Source organism: Balaenoptera borealis (genome assembly GCF_965194805.1).
Source record: "Balaenoptera borealis genome assembly, chromosome: 18".
NCBI lineage: Eukaryota > Metazoa > Chordata > Mammalia > Artiodactyla > Balaenopteridae > Balaenoptera > Balaenoptera borealis.
Window position 1 is genome coordinate 68188407 of NC_138877.1, and position 13153 is coordinate 68201559.

The 13153-nt window shown below is 39.5% G+C and overlaps 1 protein-coding gene across 8 annotated transcripts in view; it reads right to left on the minus strand.

The window, feature by feature from the left end:
• Positions 1-13153, minus strand: part of DOCK9 (dedicator of cytokinesis 9) — a 324518-nt gene that overhangs the window by 213293 nt on the left and 98072 nt on the right. The window contains exon 1 of one of the 8 annotated variants that reach the window (XM_082366049.1): positions 604-861. The exons of 6 other annotated variants lie outside the window; for them this stretch is intronic. In XM_082366049.1, coding sequence (XP_082222175.1) covers positions 604-765 — 162 coding nt within the window. In that variant the 5' untranslated portion in view covers positions 766-861. Of the gene's footprint in view, positions 1-603; positions 862-13153 lie in introns of those variants that run through there. One more of the 8 variants, XM_082366048.1, reaches the window with a different exon arrangement.

Consider the following 13153-nt stretch of genomic DNA (forward strand, 5'->3'; position numbering starts at 1 on the left):
AGGAAAGAACACAGAAGTGTCACCTAAGCTTCCTTTTACTCTCAAGAGCCTTCACCCACAAAATTATAAATAGCTGGATTTAAAATAATAAAACTGTAAATATTTTTCTCACACCCATTACATTACAGTTTTCTTTCATGTTCCCTTTAAATTTCTCCCCCTGACTCAAAGGACTAACCACAAGCCATTAGTAAGGAAAATCTAGCCAAGTAAAAGGCTAAGATGTAAAGGGACTGAGTAATTCACCATCATAGGGAGAGGGTTCACTATATTAGACCTTAAATACAGGCTTTGCCCAGTATTATTTCTAGAACTATACTAAGAACATGTAAGCTCATAAAGCTAACTTAGAAAACTGGTCTGTAACCAAATATCTTACTCCAGCTGCTCTCTCTGTATGTATTTCAGGTTTGATTAACACATGACATTCTCACACATACAAACAGGCACTTCATAATTTAATTTTAAGGCCGCTAATTACCCATTCATACACACAAGCTACATATATATAAGCATACTGAAATAAATATATTTGCTTTACAGGTAAAGACTAGTTTATCCTAACACCAGCAAACTACTTGTTAATTAAGAGACAGCATTTACCAGACAGGAGGAGATCAATAGTTCTGAATCTTCTTTTGTCCAATTGTATGCTGTGTATTCAAGGGCATTAGTCTCTCCTTGCTGTTTGCACATATAAGCACAGTTTCTTTCAAAAACGGTGCGGATGCCTTTAAACAGAATCACACTAGTAGTGCAACCCATCCCCAAGGTGTGGATGTTCAGGTCTCTAGCAATCTCTGCTCCATTTCCACATCATCTTCCTTGGCTCTTCAGAGCAGGCTCCCACTGCACCATCCTCATGACAGGCAGTTGCCGACACCAGAACAGAAGGGGAGCTCCGAGCTGTTGTACTAGATTCCGCGTCTGCCCAGCAGCCTGACAAAAAAATCCAAGCTCCGAGTGTAAAACAGGAGGGGTGGTGCAAAAACAAGATGACACACCTTCAGATGCACCAAAACCTTTAAAGTATTGTTCTTCCAATAGATTGCTTCACTGTTAATACCAAAAACAAATAAGCAGATTCACATGTGGTTACTGGAAAACTGCCGGCTCCTGTGATTTGCTTGGGATTGCTCTGAATCTCAGAACCTGCCCAAAATGAAAAAGACGGTGCCAGACAGCCACCCTGCTGCAGATGCTGCTGGAAGGCACAAAGAATGTTCATCTGCTGCAAGAAACCTCTCTCCCAGAATGCTTAGCCTAGCATCTATATTAGCAAACATCTCTTTCCTTGACCTAAATATGCTGTTTGTTTAATCCTGCATCCGCGAGGAATAGGGAAGCAAAAGAAAAAAAAAGTCCAAAAACGAGAGGAATCACTAAGATGACTGCTGCTATGGAAACATGTGTAAGCCCACTTCAAACAACCTTTTGCGTGTGTGGGTAACAGCTTGCTGACAGCAAACCACAAGGGAACATGAAATTGCTGTGTCAATCTTGACTTCTGCCCATTTCCACTCTTTGCTAGAGAGGGGGCTAGCAAGTTTGCACTGCTTAGAAGAATTCTCCCATGCCTGGTACCCAAAGATGCAAATGAGAAGATGGATACAGGATTACCTGGCACCTTCTGAAGCAGCTCCCTGGTATGCAATGGTAAATGCACACTTAAGTCCCACAGGCAACAAGGTTATTATTTTTGGTGCGTAAGTAATCCAGGTCCTTCCACTGCAGACTGAACTCAGTAACACTATACTACCTTGTGTATATCTTTGGGGGTAGCTGATAGGAAAGCTCGTCATTGATATAATGCCAAGTTGACTCTTGCCACTTTCCTTCTAGAAAATGAAAAGCGAATTATGTAAAAAGACCACGATGAACACATAGGGGAAACCCCTCCCACCTACAACATGCATCTAGAAAAAAGTTACTGCTCTTTTAAAATCTGTTCTGATAGTCTTCCTTACTTCACAAGGCACCAGATGGTTTTCATTTTCTATCTACAGATTTCAAAGTTAGAGTGAATTATAATAATTGAGTACCTGCAGGTTGGTAACAGAAACCTGTGTAATGTAGTGAAAGCAAATCTTTAGAGAATACCATGCAGTCACGTAATTCTAAAATTTCTGCTTTCTATGGTTAGTTTACCTATTAGGCCCAATAGATAAGCAAAAGTCTAGGCTTCGTCTATCTCCTGAATTTTTATGCAGTGTAACAAATAGCTATAGAGATCAAAGGAGTAGAGATATTGGCCACATGCAAAGCAAACAAACAAACAAAACCAGAATAACTATATGTGGTCAAAAGCAATCAGCTTCAGAATGGTAATTCAGTTAAAAAAAGAACTACAGTATTCAAGATTACACCCAAGCCCTGATATCAGAAGATCTAAGTCTTCATGTGACATCCCAGTGCTGGCAGGTAAATAACACGGAAACGTATCTACACAGAAACTGAATCCTATAGACTATAAAAAACTAAATACCTGGGTTAAAAACTGTCTGTCTTGAGATTTCAGAAGATTCACCAACTAATCTCACTTCTGTACCATAAGGGGAACAATTTAAAAAGTAATAGTTAATTCAATATAAATAAAGATGATACCTAGAAATTTAAACTTAATTTACTATTATTACTTATTTTAGACATCCTGGGTACAGAAGCCAGCGAATACTACTTAATATATAAAAGATTATGTTTGAACTTTACAAAGGATCATAAATGATAACCAAGCAAATTTGAAGCTGCTGGTATATTCTATTTGATTTACTTAAAAAAAAAACAAAAAAAAAAACCTAAGTTAATACTTAAAACAATGGAAGAGAATGAAACAATTTCCTAACAGTCATTCAGAGGAAAAAGAAATGTTTCCTAAAGATACATTAATAAGCATTTAAGCAACTTGTATCAATTTTAAATATTAATCATTTTCCAACCAACAAAATGAGTGGGCAAGAAAAACAGAAAACGTTTAGAGCAAAGGATTCAACAAGGCCAAAAAGTGAGTTTCATGCTAATAGAAGCATGACAAAAATGAATCATTCAAAATGTGTGTTTGGTTTCACTGATTCTTCTGCATCATAATGATCGTGGATTAGTCTAAAATGATAATTGCCATGAATTCCATCAGAGGACATGAATAGATGGATGGTATCTATTGGCAACCACTTCAGCTACCTACAGAGTACATATTTCAATTTGGAGATCACGTTTACTCTCACATCTTGAAATGTCACCTCTAATTTATACAACATCCAAGACTGGATGTCTGCCCTTGACTCCCTTTGAGATCCAAGCCCATGTCTTCCTCTCCTGCTAATAATGATGCCTGGCTCTCCCATCATCACCTCACCCTCAGATGTTCCAAGTCAGTCATCTTTTACTATGATTAACTAGCATAGTACGACCACACGGTGGAATATTACTCAGCCATAAAAAGGAATGAAGTCCCAGTGCACGGTACAATGTGTATGAAGCTGGAAAATGTCATGCTGAGTGAAAGAAGACAGTTACAAAAGACCTCATATTATACGATTCTACTTAAATAAAATGTCCAGAATTAGGCAAATCCATAGAGATAGAGAGTAGATTTGTAGCTACCAGGGAACGCAGGAGGACTGCTAGTCGGTACGGAATTTCTTTTAGGGGTAATGAAAATGTTCAGAAATTAGTGTTTCTAGCATACATGCTATCTATACACAATATATAGTCTGTGAATATACTAAAAACCACTGGATTGAATACTTTTTCTTTTTTTTATTGAAGTACAGTTGATGTACAATATTATAAGTTAGAGGCGTACCACATAGTGATTCATAATTTTTAAAGGTTATAGTCCACTAATAGCTGCTAAAAAATACTGGCTATATTCCCTGTGTTGTATAAAGAACACTTTTAAAAGGTGAATTTTGTTGTATGTGAATACAACAAAGAGCCCGAATCCATTTCTGATGTTTTACTGCTAACAGCTCTTAAGTCTCACCTCTCCTCCTTCCCCTGCGGGCAAAGGACAGGGAGTGCCAGGCTGGCTCCCTCCCTTAGTGCCATCGGGAAATTCAAACCACTCCCAGGAACCCTCACCCCCGCCCCACCCCCCAACCACCACGAAACCCCCCAAGCCAGTCTCCTTTCCCTGCTCGGTCAAGCCACGCCACTTTAGGACGTGCTTGGGTACAGCCCTGCTCTCCTCAGAGTGCTTCATTATGTGAGTAATAAGCCTTTCACACCCTCCTGGGTGTGTGTGTGTGTGTGTGTGTGTGTGTGTGTGTCTGTGTGTGTGTGTGTGTGTGTGTGTGTGTGTGTGTGTGTGTGTGTGTGTGTGGTGTCATTAGTCTAAACATCCAAAGCAAATTTGGGGGGAGGTGTCAATCCTGTTTCTGTGGAGTGGCTCCAACGGTAAATTATATCTCAATAAGACCATCATTTAAAATAGGAGAGGCAAAGAGGATAGTATCTATTCTACCCACCACCTAAGGTTCTCAAGTTCAAATAAAACAATAGGAGAGAACTCAACCAAGACATTGCTATAGACACGGAAATAGCTGTTGTTTTATACTTCGCAAGGGATTTACTGTGCACCTAGAAACAGCCACCTTGCTTAACAAATTCAGCAACGTCTGAATGTTGCTCTGGCCCCACTTGTCAGGAATACACTAACCAAGTAACATGGGATGTGCCTGGGGCTGCCCTCGGGTGCGCATTTTAGGTCTGGGAAAGGGGCACCACGCTGCACAAAACACCAGAAAGCCTGTATGAACAGTAAGTCCAGGGAGATTAGCTGCCCACATCGGGGGTCACAACACACCTTAGCCATTCGGCCACAGAGACCACAGCAAACAGGTCTCCAGCTCTGAGCACACACCACCACCACCACCCCCGCCCCCCGCCGCCCCGGCCCCGGGCATATCCATCGGGAGCTGTTGCTCCCATGTGTAGCTCTCTCCTCGCCAAGTATCTTTCTGTTTTAAATATCTTCTAATAGTCAGATTTGTTTGGTAGATTTACTTAATACTTTCTCAGAAAAATGTGGATAAAGAAGAATCTGAAGTGACACCTAAAAATATCTTGAACTACAAACTGGAATGACTATAGTATCTCAAACAGATATAGTAAGTCTTAGACCCGGGTCAGACCTTGGGTTCTACCTTAGGAGGCCAGGAAGGGAGTGGAATTCTGTCCATCCTGAAGTGCTGAAATGAAGACCTCAGGTAATGATACACAACACATGGTATAGCCACACTTCATAAAACCTAAATAAATAAATGGAGTATGGGTAGAATTCAATCTAACGGGTCATTTATTCTATTTAAGTGCCCTTAGGATGGCCAGTCCAGACAAAGAGCTTATTTCCATCCCTAACAGTCCATATTTCATATGTTAAGGCAGTGAATTCTGCTGAACAAAGAAACCTTATATAACTTGATCTATCAACACCCTATTTTTTATTCAATCAGTATAATCAATCATAAGCCGAGTGTCTAGCACAAGGCCTAGTATATACCACATGCCCAATAAATGTAGGTCTCCCTTCTCCCTTTTACCCCAAATTTTTTTCTTCCCTGATATTAAGAGTAAAGAGATAGTTCTTCCAAAAATACAAGCATCCCTTACATAAAATTAATGCATATGAGAATGTGAGATCTAATAAATTCAAACTACAAATTACTTGTAGTGATAAAAATTAATTAAAAGAGAAATGTGGGTGCTGGAACAGGAAAAGGGAGTTAAGATAGTTGGTGAAGGAGTGGAGGTTTCAGCCAAGATCATTAAAAAGTTTTTTTTTTAAAATAAGGGAAATTATGGAAGTGTTATTAAATAAAAATCTTTTTAAAAAATAAAGAAAAGGAAAACTTTCCCACCACTGTGTATTTCAGGAACATAAACCTTAAAATTTGATTGGAGGAGAGTGGGTAGACTTACCATGTATCCAAAAACTTTTATCCATTGTTTATCTTTCCCACCTCAAAACACTGAAATGCCAGGACTGTTACCTCTAGGTGAGCAGAGATGAAGGTGGGTGTAGGGACAGCGGTGCAGAGGAGGGTGTCAGACACCTGCGAGAGCTCCGGTCTGCATTCCTGTCTGTACCACTGTGGTGAAACAATTAATTTTGCTAAAAAAAAAAATGTATCTCTAAAGGCATGACCACATAAAATACTGGAGTCAGGTCGGCTGCTAACAGTGGTACTTAATCATTCTCAGAAGCAGAGAATGCAAAGTTACACAGGTGTCTCTGTGTTGGTGCTGGAATATTAAGGAGGCAGCCAGTCCCTGTGGGATGTTCTGAATACCTGCACGCTCACTGGGTGACCAGGTAAAATGGAGTGGAAGCAACCAAATCAGGCTCCATGGAACTGAGGGCGGTGGTCTTCCAGAGATGACCAGTCTCCCAAAAAAGGGGGAAAGAATCCTCCTTTTTTTGACAGGAGACCAAGTTAAACAACTTTTCAAATAAAACAGATCTCCAAAAGGAAGAAAAGTTTGCACTAAGAAAACCAACTTACTTGCTGGTAGGAATGCAAAATGGTGAACCACTTTGAAATAGGGTATGGCAATTCCTCACAAAATTAAAGAGAGAATTACCTTAAGATCCAGTAATTCCACTTCTGGGTCAATCCCCAAAAGAACTGATAGCGCAATTTCAAAGAGATATTTATATACATCCATGATCATAACAGCACAATAGCCAAGAGGTGGAAGCAACCTAAGCGTCCATCAAAAGATGAATGGATAAACAAAATGTGGTACGTACATGCAATGGAATATTATTCAGCCTTAAAAAGGAAGGAATTCTGACACATGCTACAACATGGATGAACCTTGAGGACATTATGCTAAGTGAAATAAACCAATCACAAAAAGACAAATACTATATGAGTTCACTTATACGAGGTACCTAGAATAGACAAATTCATAGAAACACAAAGTAGAATGGTGGTTTCTAGTGGCTGAGGGGAAGAGGAAATGGGGAGTTGTTATTTAATGGATACAGGGTTTGTCTGTAATGATGAAACAGTTCTGAAGATGGGTGGTTACACAACAATGTGAGTGTACTTAATGCCACCAAACGATACTTAAAAAGTTAAAATGGTAAATTTTATGTTATGTATATGGCATGTTATATATACATTAAAAAAAAGAAAAGCAACTCACTTACTAGGCACTGCTTTCCTATGACTTCCAGGAACAACTGATGTGAAATAACAGAAAACCAGGAGGGTAACTAGTCTTTTCTCCCCTTCTCTCCTCCTGCCCCTCACGGAGGGCAGACAAGCCCAAGGAATAGGTTTCATATGCTTATTTTTCTCCTATTTCAAATAGTTTATATTAGATTAGTTTATATAACTAATAACTACAATATTTCCTCATTAACACTTGGTAATGAACTTCTTAGAAAAACCCTTTGAACTACGTACCATCACACAAAAAAAAGACAGCTTGAGATTTAAATTCCTGATTCATAGATGACTTCTACTTCTTCATTTCGAGCTACAAAATGAACGAACCAACAGTATTTATACAGGTGTTGATTTATCCCTCAGCTCAGGAAGCTGCAGGCAAAGTCAGAACTTCAATCACTGTTATGGGAGGTCATGGAGCAAAACCATGGTTTCTGAGGGAACTCAGTTTTTTGAAGAGAAACCAATAAACCCACAAATGCCACTCATATGTCAAATACGAGAAGCTGCCAAAAGAGCTATTTGCAAAGCTTTATTCCTCACCGAACACACTGGTAGGGGAGGGGCTCAGTGGAGGGGGGCTGATGGCACAGAAGAGCACAATGAATACAGCAAGTGCCAAGGTCCAACTGTAAATGAGACACTAAGCAAAAAAACAAGGAAGCAGAGCAAACTCACAACGGCAAAGTGAGACTAGAACTCACTAGATACCACAGTGGTTACTTCTCCAAAACATAGGTGGGAAATGGAGTTTTTCAAAATATCCCTATGGTTTGGAAAAAACAGAATGAAAAGATACAAAATAAAATATGTACTCCTTTATCTAGGCCAGTGGGTCAGAAAGAACTAGATATATCATATATCCCCACTTATGAAAGCTTATAAAACTCCATTTTCTACCTGACTCCTTAAAAAGTTTTAATTTCTTTTTACAAAGACACAAAATTCAGAGCCTTCATAAGATTCTCTTCTATACACAGCCTATGGGTGGGATATGGCTTAACTCTAACTGTGTTTTAAAAGAACGTTACTTCGACTAAGCATTCTCTGATGTGTAAGTGGACTTAACTATGTCAGGGAAGTGCGAAACTTTTCTGGGAAACCAGTCTCCACATGACAATTGGACAATAGATTACAGATATTGCCATCCCTCCATGCCAACTAAAAACAGACAAAACCCAAAGAAGATACACATTTGGCCAACAAGCAAATGAAAGGTCATTGGTGAAATGCAAATCAAAACCATGAGACAGCACTTCATACCTACTAGGATGGCTAAAATAAAAAAGACAAATAATAACAACTGTTGGAGAAACTGGATCACTCATACACTTTAGGTGGGAATGTAAAATAGGGCAGCTGCTTTGGAAAACAGTTGGGCAGTTCCTCAAACGGTTAAACATAGAGCTACCATATGATCCAGCAATTCCACTCCTAGCTATATACCCCAGAGTAACTGAAAATACATGTCCACACAGAAGTTTGTGTATAAATGTTCTTAATAGTATTACTCATAATGGCCAAAAAGTGAAAACAACCCAAATGTCTATCAATTGATGAATGGATAAACAAAATGCAGTATACCCATACAATGGAATACTATTCATGCTATAACATGGATGAACCTTGAAAACATGATGCTAAATGAAAGAAGCTAGTCACAAAGGACAACATATTGTATGATTTTGTTGGTATACAATGTCCAGAATATGTAGAGACAGTAGATTAGTGGTTGCCTATGGCTGGGGGGCTGGGTAGGGTGGGATTAGGGGGCAAAAGCTAAGGGGTACAGGGTTTCATTGGGGGGTAATTAAATTTTTCTAAAATTGATTATAGTGATAAATACACAACTCTGAATATACTGAAAACCACTGGATTGTACACTTTAAAAGGATAAATTGTATAATGAATAATGTCTTAAATTGTTAAAAAAAAAAATAGATAGTACATATCAGGGACAGGAAAACACAGGCAGAACACTCTTTGACATAAATCGTAGCAATATTTTTTTGGATCCGTCTCCTAAAGTAAAGGAAATAAAAGCAAAATAAACAAATGGGACCTAATTAAACTTAAAAGCTTTTGCACAACAAAGGAAACCATGGACAAAATGAAAAGACAACCTACTTCATGGGAGAAAATATTTGCAAATGATATGATCAATCAGGGGTTAATATCCAACATATATAAACAGCTTATACAACTCAACATCAAAAAACAAACAACCCAATTAAAAATGGGCAGAAGACCTGAAGAGGTATTTCCCCAAAAAGGACATGCAGATGGCCAACAGGCACATGAAAAGATGCTCAACGTCACTAATCATCAGGGAAACGCAAATCAAAACCACAATGAAGTATCACCTCACAACCGTCAGAATGGCTATCAATAAAAAAAAAACCAAAACATCACAAATAACAAATGTTGGTGAGGATGTGGAGAAGAAAAGGGAACCCCCGTACACTGTTTGTGGGAATGTAAATTGGTGCAGCCACTGTGGAAAACAGTATGGAGGTTTCTCAAAACACTAAAAATAGAACTACCACATGACCCAGCAATTCCACTCCTGGGTATATAACCAAAAAAAAACAAAAACACTAATCCAAAAAGATACACGCACCTAATGTTCATAGCAGCACTATTTACAATCACCAAGACATGGAAGCAACCTAAGTGTCCATCAACAGATGAATGGATAAAGAAGATGTGGCACATATATACAATGGAATACTACTTGGCCATAAAAAAAGAATGAAATTTTGCCATTTGCAGCAATATGGATGAACTTGGAGGGCATTATGCTTAGTGAAATAAGTCAGAGAAAGACAGATACTATATGATATCACTTGTATATGGAATCTAAAAAATACAATTAGTGAGTATTACAAAAAAGAAGCAGACTCACAGATACAGAGAACAAACTAGTGGTTACCAGTGGGGAGAGGGAAAGGGACAACATAGGGGTGGAGGATTAAGAGGTACAAACTAGGGACTTCCCTGGCGGTCCAGTGGTTAAGACTCCACGCTTCCACTGAAGGGGGAGTGGGTTCGATCCCTGGTCGGGGAACTAAGATCCCACATGCCACAGGGGGAGGCCAAAAAGAAAGAAACAAACAAACAAAAAAGAGGTACAAACTATTAGGTATAAAATAAGGTACAAGGATATATTGTACAAGGGGAATATAGCAATTTTTTTTTTTTTTGGCCACACCACACGGCATGTGAGATCTTAGTTCCCCAACCAGGGATCGGAACCCACGTCCCCTGCATTGGAAGCGTGGAGTCTTAACCACTGGACCGCCAGGGAAGTCCCGCAAATATTTTATAATAACTATAAATGGAGTTATTTGTTTAAACTTTAAAAACTGTGAATCACTATATTGTACACCTGCAACTTATTTTTTTTTTAAAGTTGAATTTCTCCTGAAGGTACTCTATCCTCAACAGTTATCTCTCCAAAGCATCTCACTATCTCCAACACAGCAAACTCCCAAAAGCATCCCTAGCGTTGTATATGTGAAAGAGAGTACAGAAGAGAATGGTAAGATGACTTCTTAAACAACGCCCAGTTAAAGCTATCCTGCTTTAGCTTTTATGATGGATTTTGTAAATAGATTTGTCACAGGGTAACCTGTTCTCTAGCTGTGATCTTACCACTTCAAAATGGGTTTAATTTGAATAAATTTTGTATGGTAAAGGATCAATAAAATGATTTTTTTTTAAGAGTTAAAGGAAAAAAAAGCTATCCTGCTTTATTAAGTTCACAGAGCACTTCAGGGAAAACTTTTGTCGAGTCAATAACTTGGCTCATTCATTCTGTTAGGCAAGGTCTGGGCCTGAGGGCTGAGCCATCTATCCCAAATCATTCTAAGAAATTTATTTTGCAGATCTTTTCCCACAAAATTCTCATCTCTGCTTTAACCACAAGGCTCTCAAGATCCAAGAAAAAAATACCACTTGGAGAAAAAGTCAGAGGAGGGGTGGAAAGAGATAGATTGTGAACAGGGGGTCTGAAATTTTATTTAAATCACAGAATTGGCTCTATTTAGGTCACTCTAGTCACCTAAACAATGTAGGAGATTTACATTTTAAATGTAAATTTTATGGTAAAAGAAAGAAAAACGTTCTATAAATAGTCCTGGGCACATCTTTAATAGAGTGGGTTATGTGGACCTAATTCCTGCTACATGCCAGATGCTGAGCACAGAATTCAGTCACATGGTCTCAATCTTCTAAACAATTCTAAAAGTTAAGTTCATAGGTGATCTCACTCGTGACTGCCATCCTTTGACCTTGTTACAAGTAAACAAGATCTCCACATCCTGGTGTGTAGGACCACTGAAGTGTGTACAACCAACACTGACATAATGTGGACTGGGACTGATAAACCACGTGGGGCTGGATGTGAGAAACCCACAAATTCAAACGTCTCCTTAGACTGGTAGCTTTCAAAGTACTGTCACCATGAATTATATTAATAAATGAATTGTAAATCACGATACATTGTGTATAAGAATATCACCCCAAGAATACGTACCCTTACAACATGTGTTACACTATATTATGTTCTACCCTAGCCTCTCTAGTCCATTCTAGCTCATTGGAGGGAAGGAGGGAGGGAACTGGTCACAGCCCACTAAACTGGCTTCAGGACCACTATGGCTCATGGCCTGCAGTTTGAAACCACCACATGTACCACTTATGAAGTAGTGTCTGTCAGCACTTGGAATTCACCAGTGTCACCACATATCCCATTCCCTACAAGCAGCTGGCCCAAGAACAGAATGGAAGGGCCTACTGAAGACAACAGTTGTAAAAACATTCTGAAAGGATGGCCTTCTGTCTCACACGATATACTACATGTTTTGAAGCAGCTGTCTCTCCCTAAGTCAGAAGACACTGGCCCAGGAATCAAAGGGTAGAGGTGGGTGTGGCCACTCTCACTGTAACCCTAATAACACACTCCATCCCTGCTGGTACAGAGGGCCTGGTTTTAAAGGGAAGAATACTTCCATTTAAGGGAGACAACAATGCACAATGAATTGAAAGGTGAGACCTGGCCTTGGAGGCTCCTCAAGCTGCTGAACCAGAAGGCAAATGAGGAGGATACTCTACCAGTTAGGGTAAGATGAAACTGGGCTGCCACCTTCCAAAGGGTCAGGAAAGACCGTGGCTGTAGCCCAGGATGGATTCTTCAAGGCATCTCAGTATTACTATCTCCAATAGTACAAGTTGATGAAAAACCACAGCAATCCAAAGTCAAGACTACTGAGAATTCAGATGTTCAGGTAAAAAAGTCTAATCAACTGAGGCTCTCTGGCTGGGGGCAAAGAACGTATGGGATTAGTAAGAGGACAATAAAGATATAATTATGAACTACTCCCAAACAGCCAGTTAGAGAAATGAACACTGCAACACCTATGCATATTTCCTTCCTGCTTGGGTGTATGTGTGTACCAATTTCATCTCTTCTCCTCCTTCCTCTTGTATTACTTTATACAAGCATTGTTGTTGAAACTTTACAATTTAGACTTCGGGTAGCACATATTCACGAGACTGCTACTGAATTTAAGGATTAATTAACAAAGCCCAGAAATGGATGATGTTACTCCTCCCTAAGATGGATACAGTGAGACTTTGTGACTCCTTGTTTGAGGAGCCAATGAGAACACCTTCATGTACATGAAGGATATCTACGTTCTGTTAGGCTGAAACACGTATGGAAGTTCAAATATGTGTAGAGGGTGGGTCTGCATGCTGAATAGTCAAAGGGGTGGTCTGTGCCAGTTATTAAGCTACTGTCTCCCAGCTCCAGCCCCACCCTTCCGTACTCAGCTCTGGGATGCTAGAGCTGGTCCTCTGAAAACCACATTGTTTTACTAGTTGGGTCCCAGTTAGGCTCGCCAGCAGGGGGCACCAGAGGGAGACTGCAAAGTCTGGGGAGGAGGAGGAGCTTGCTCCTTGGTGCCAGCTTC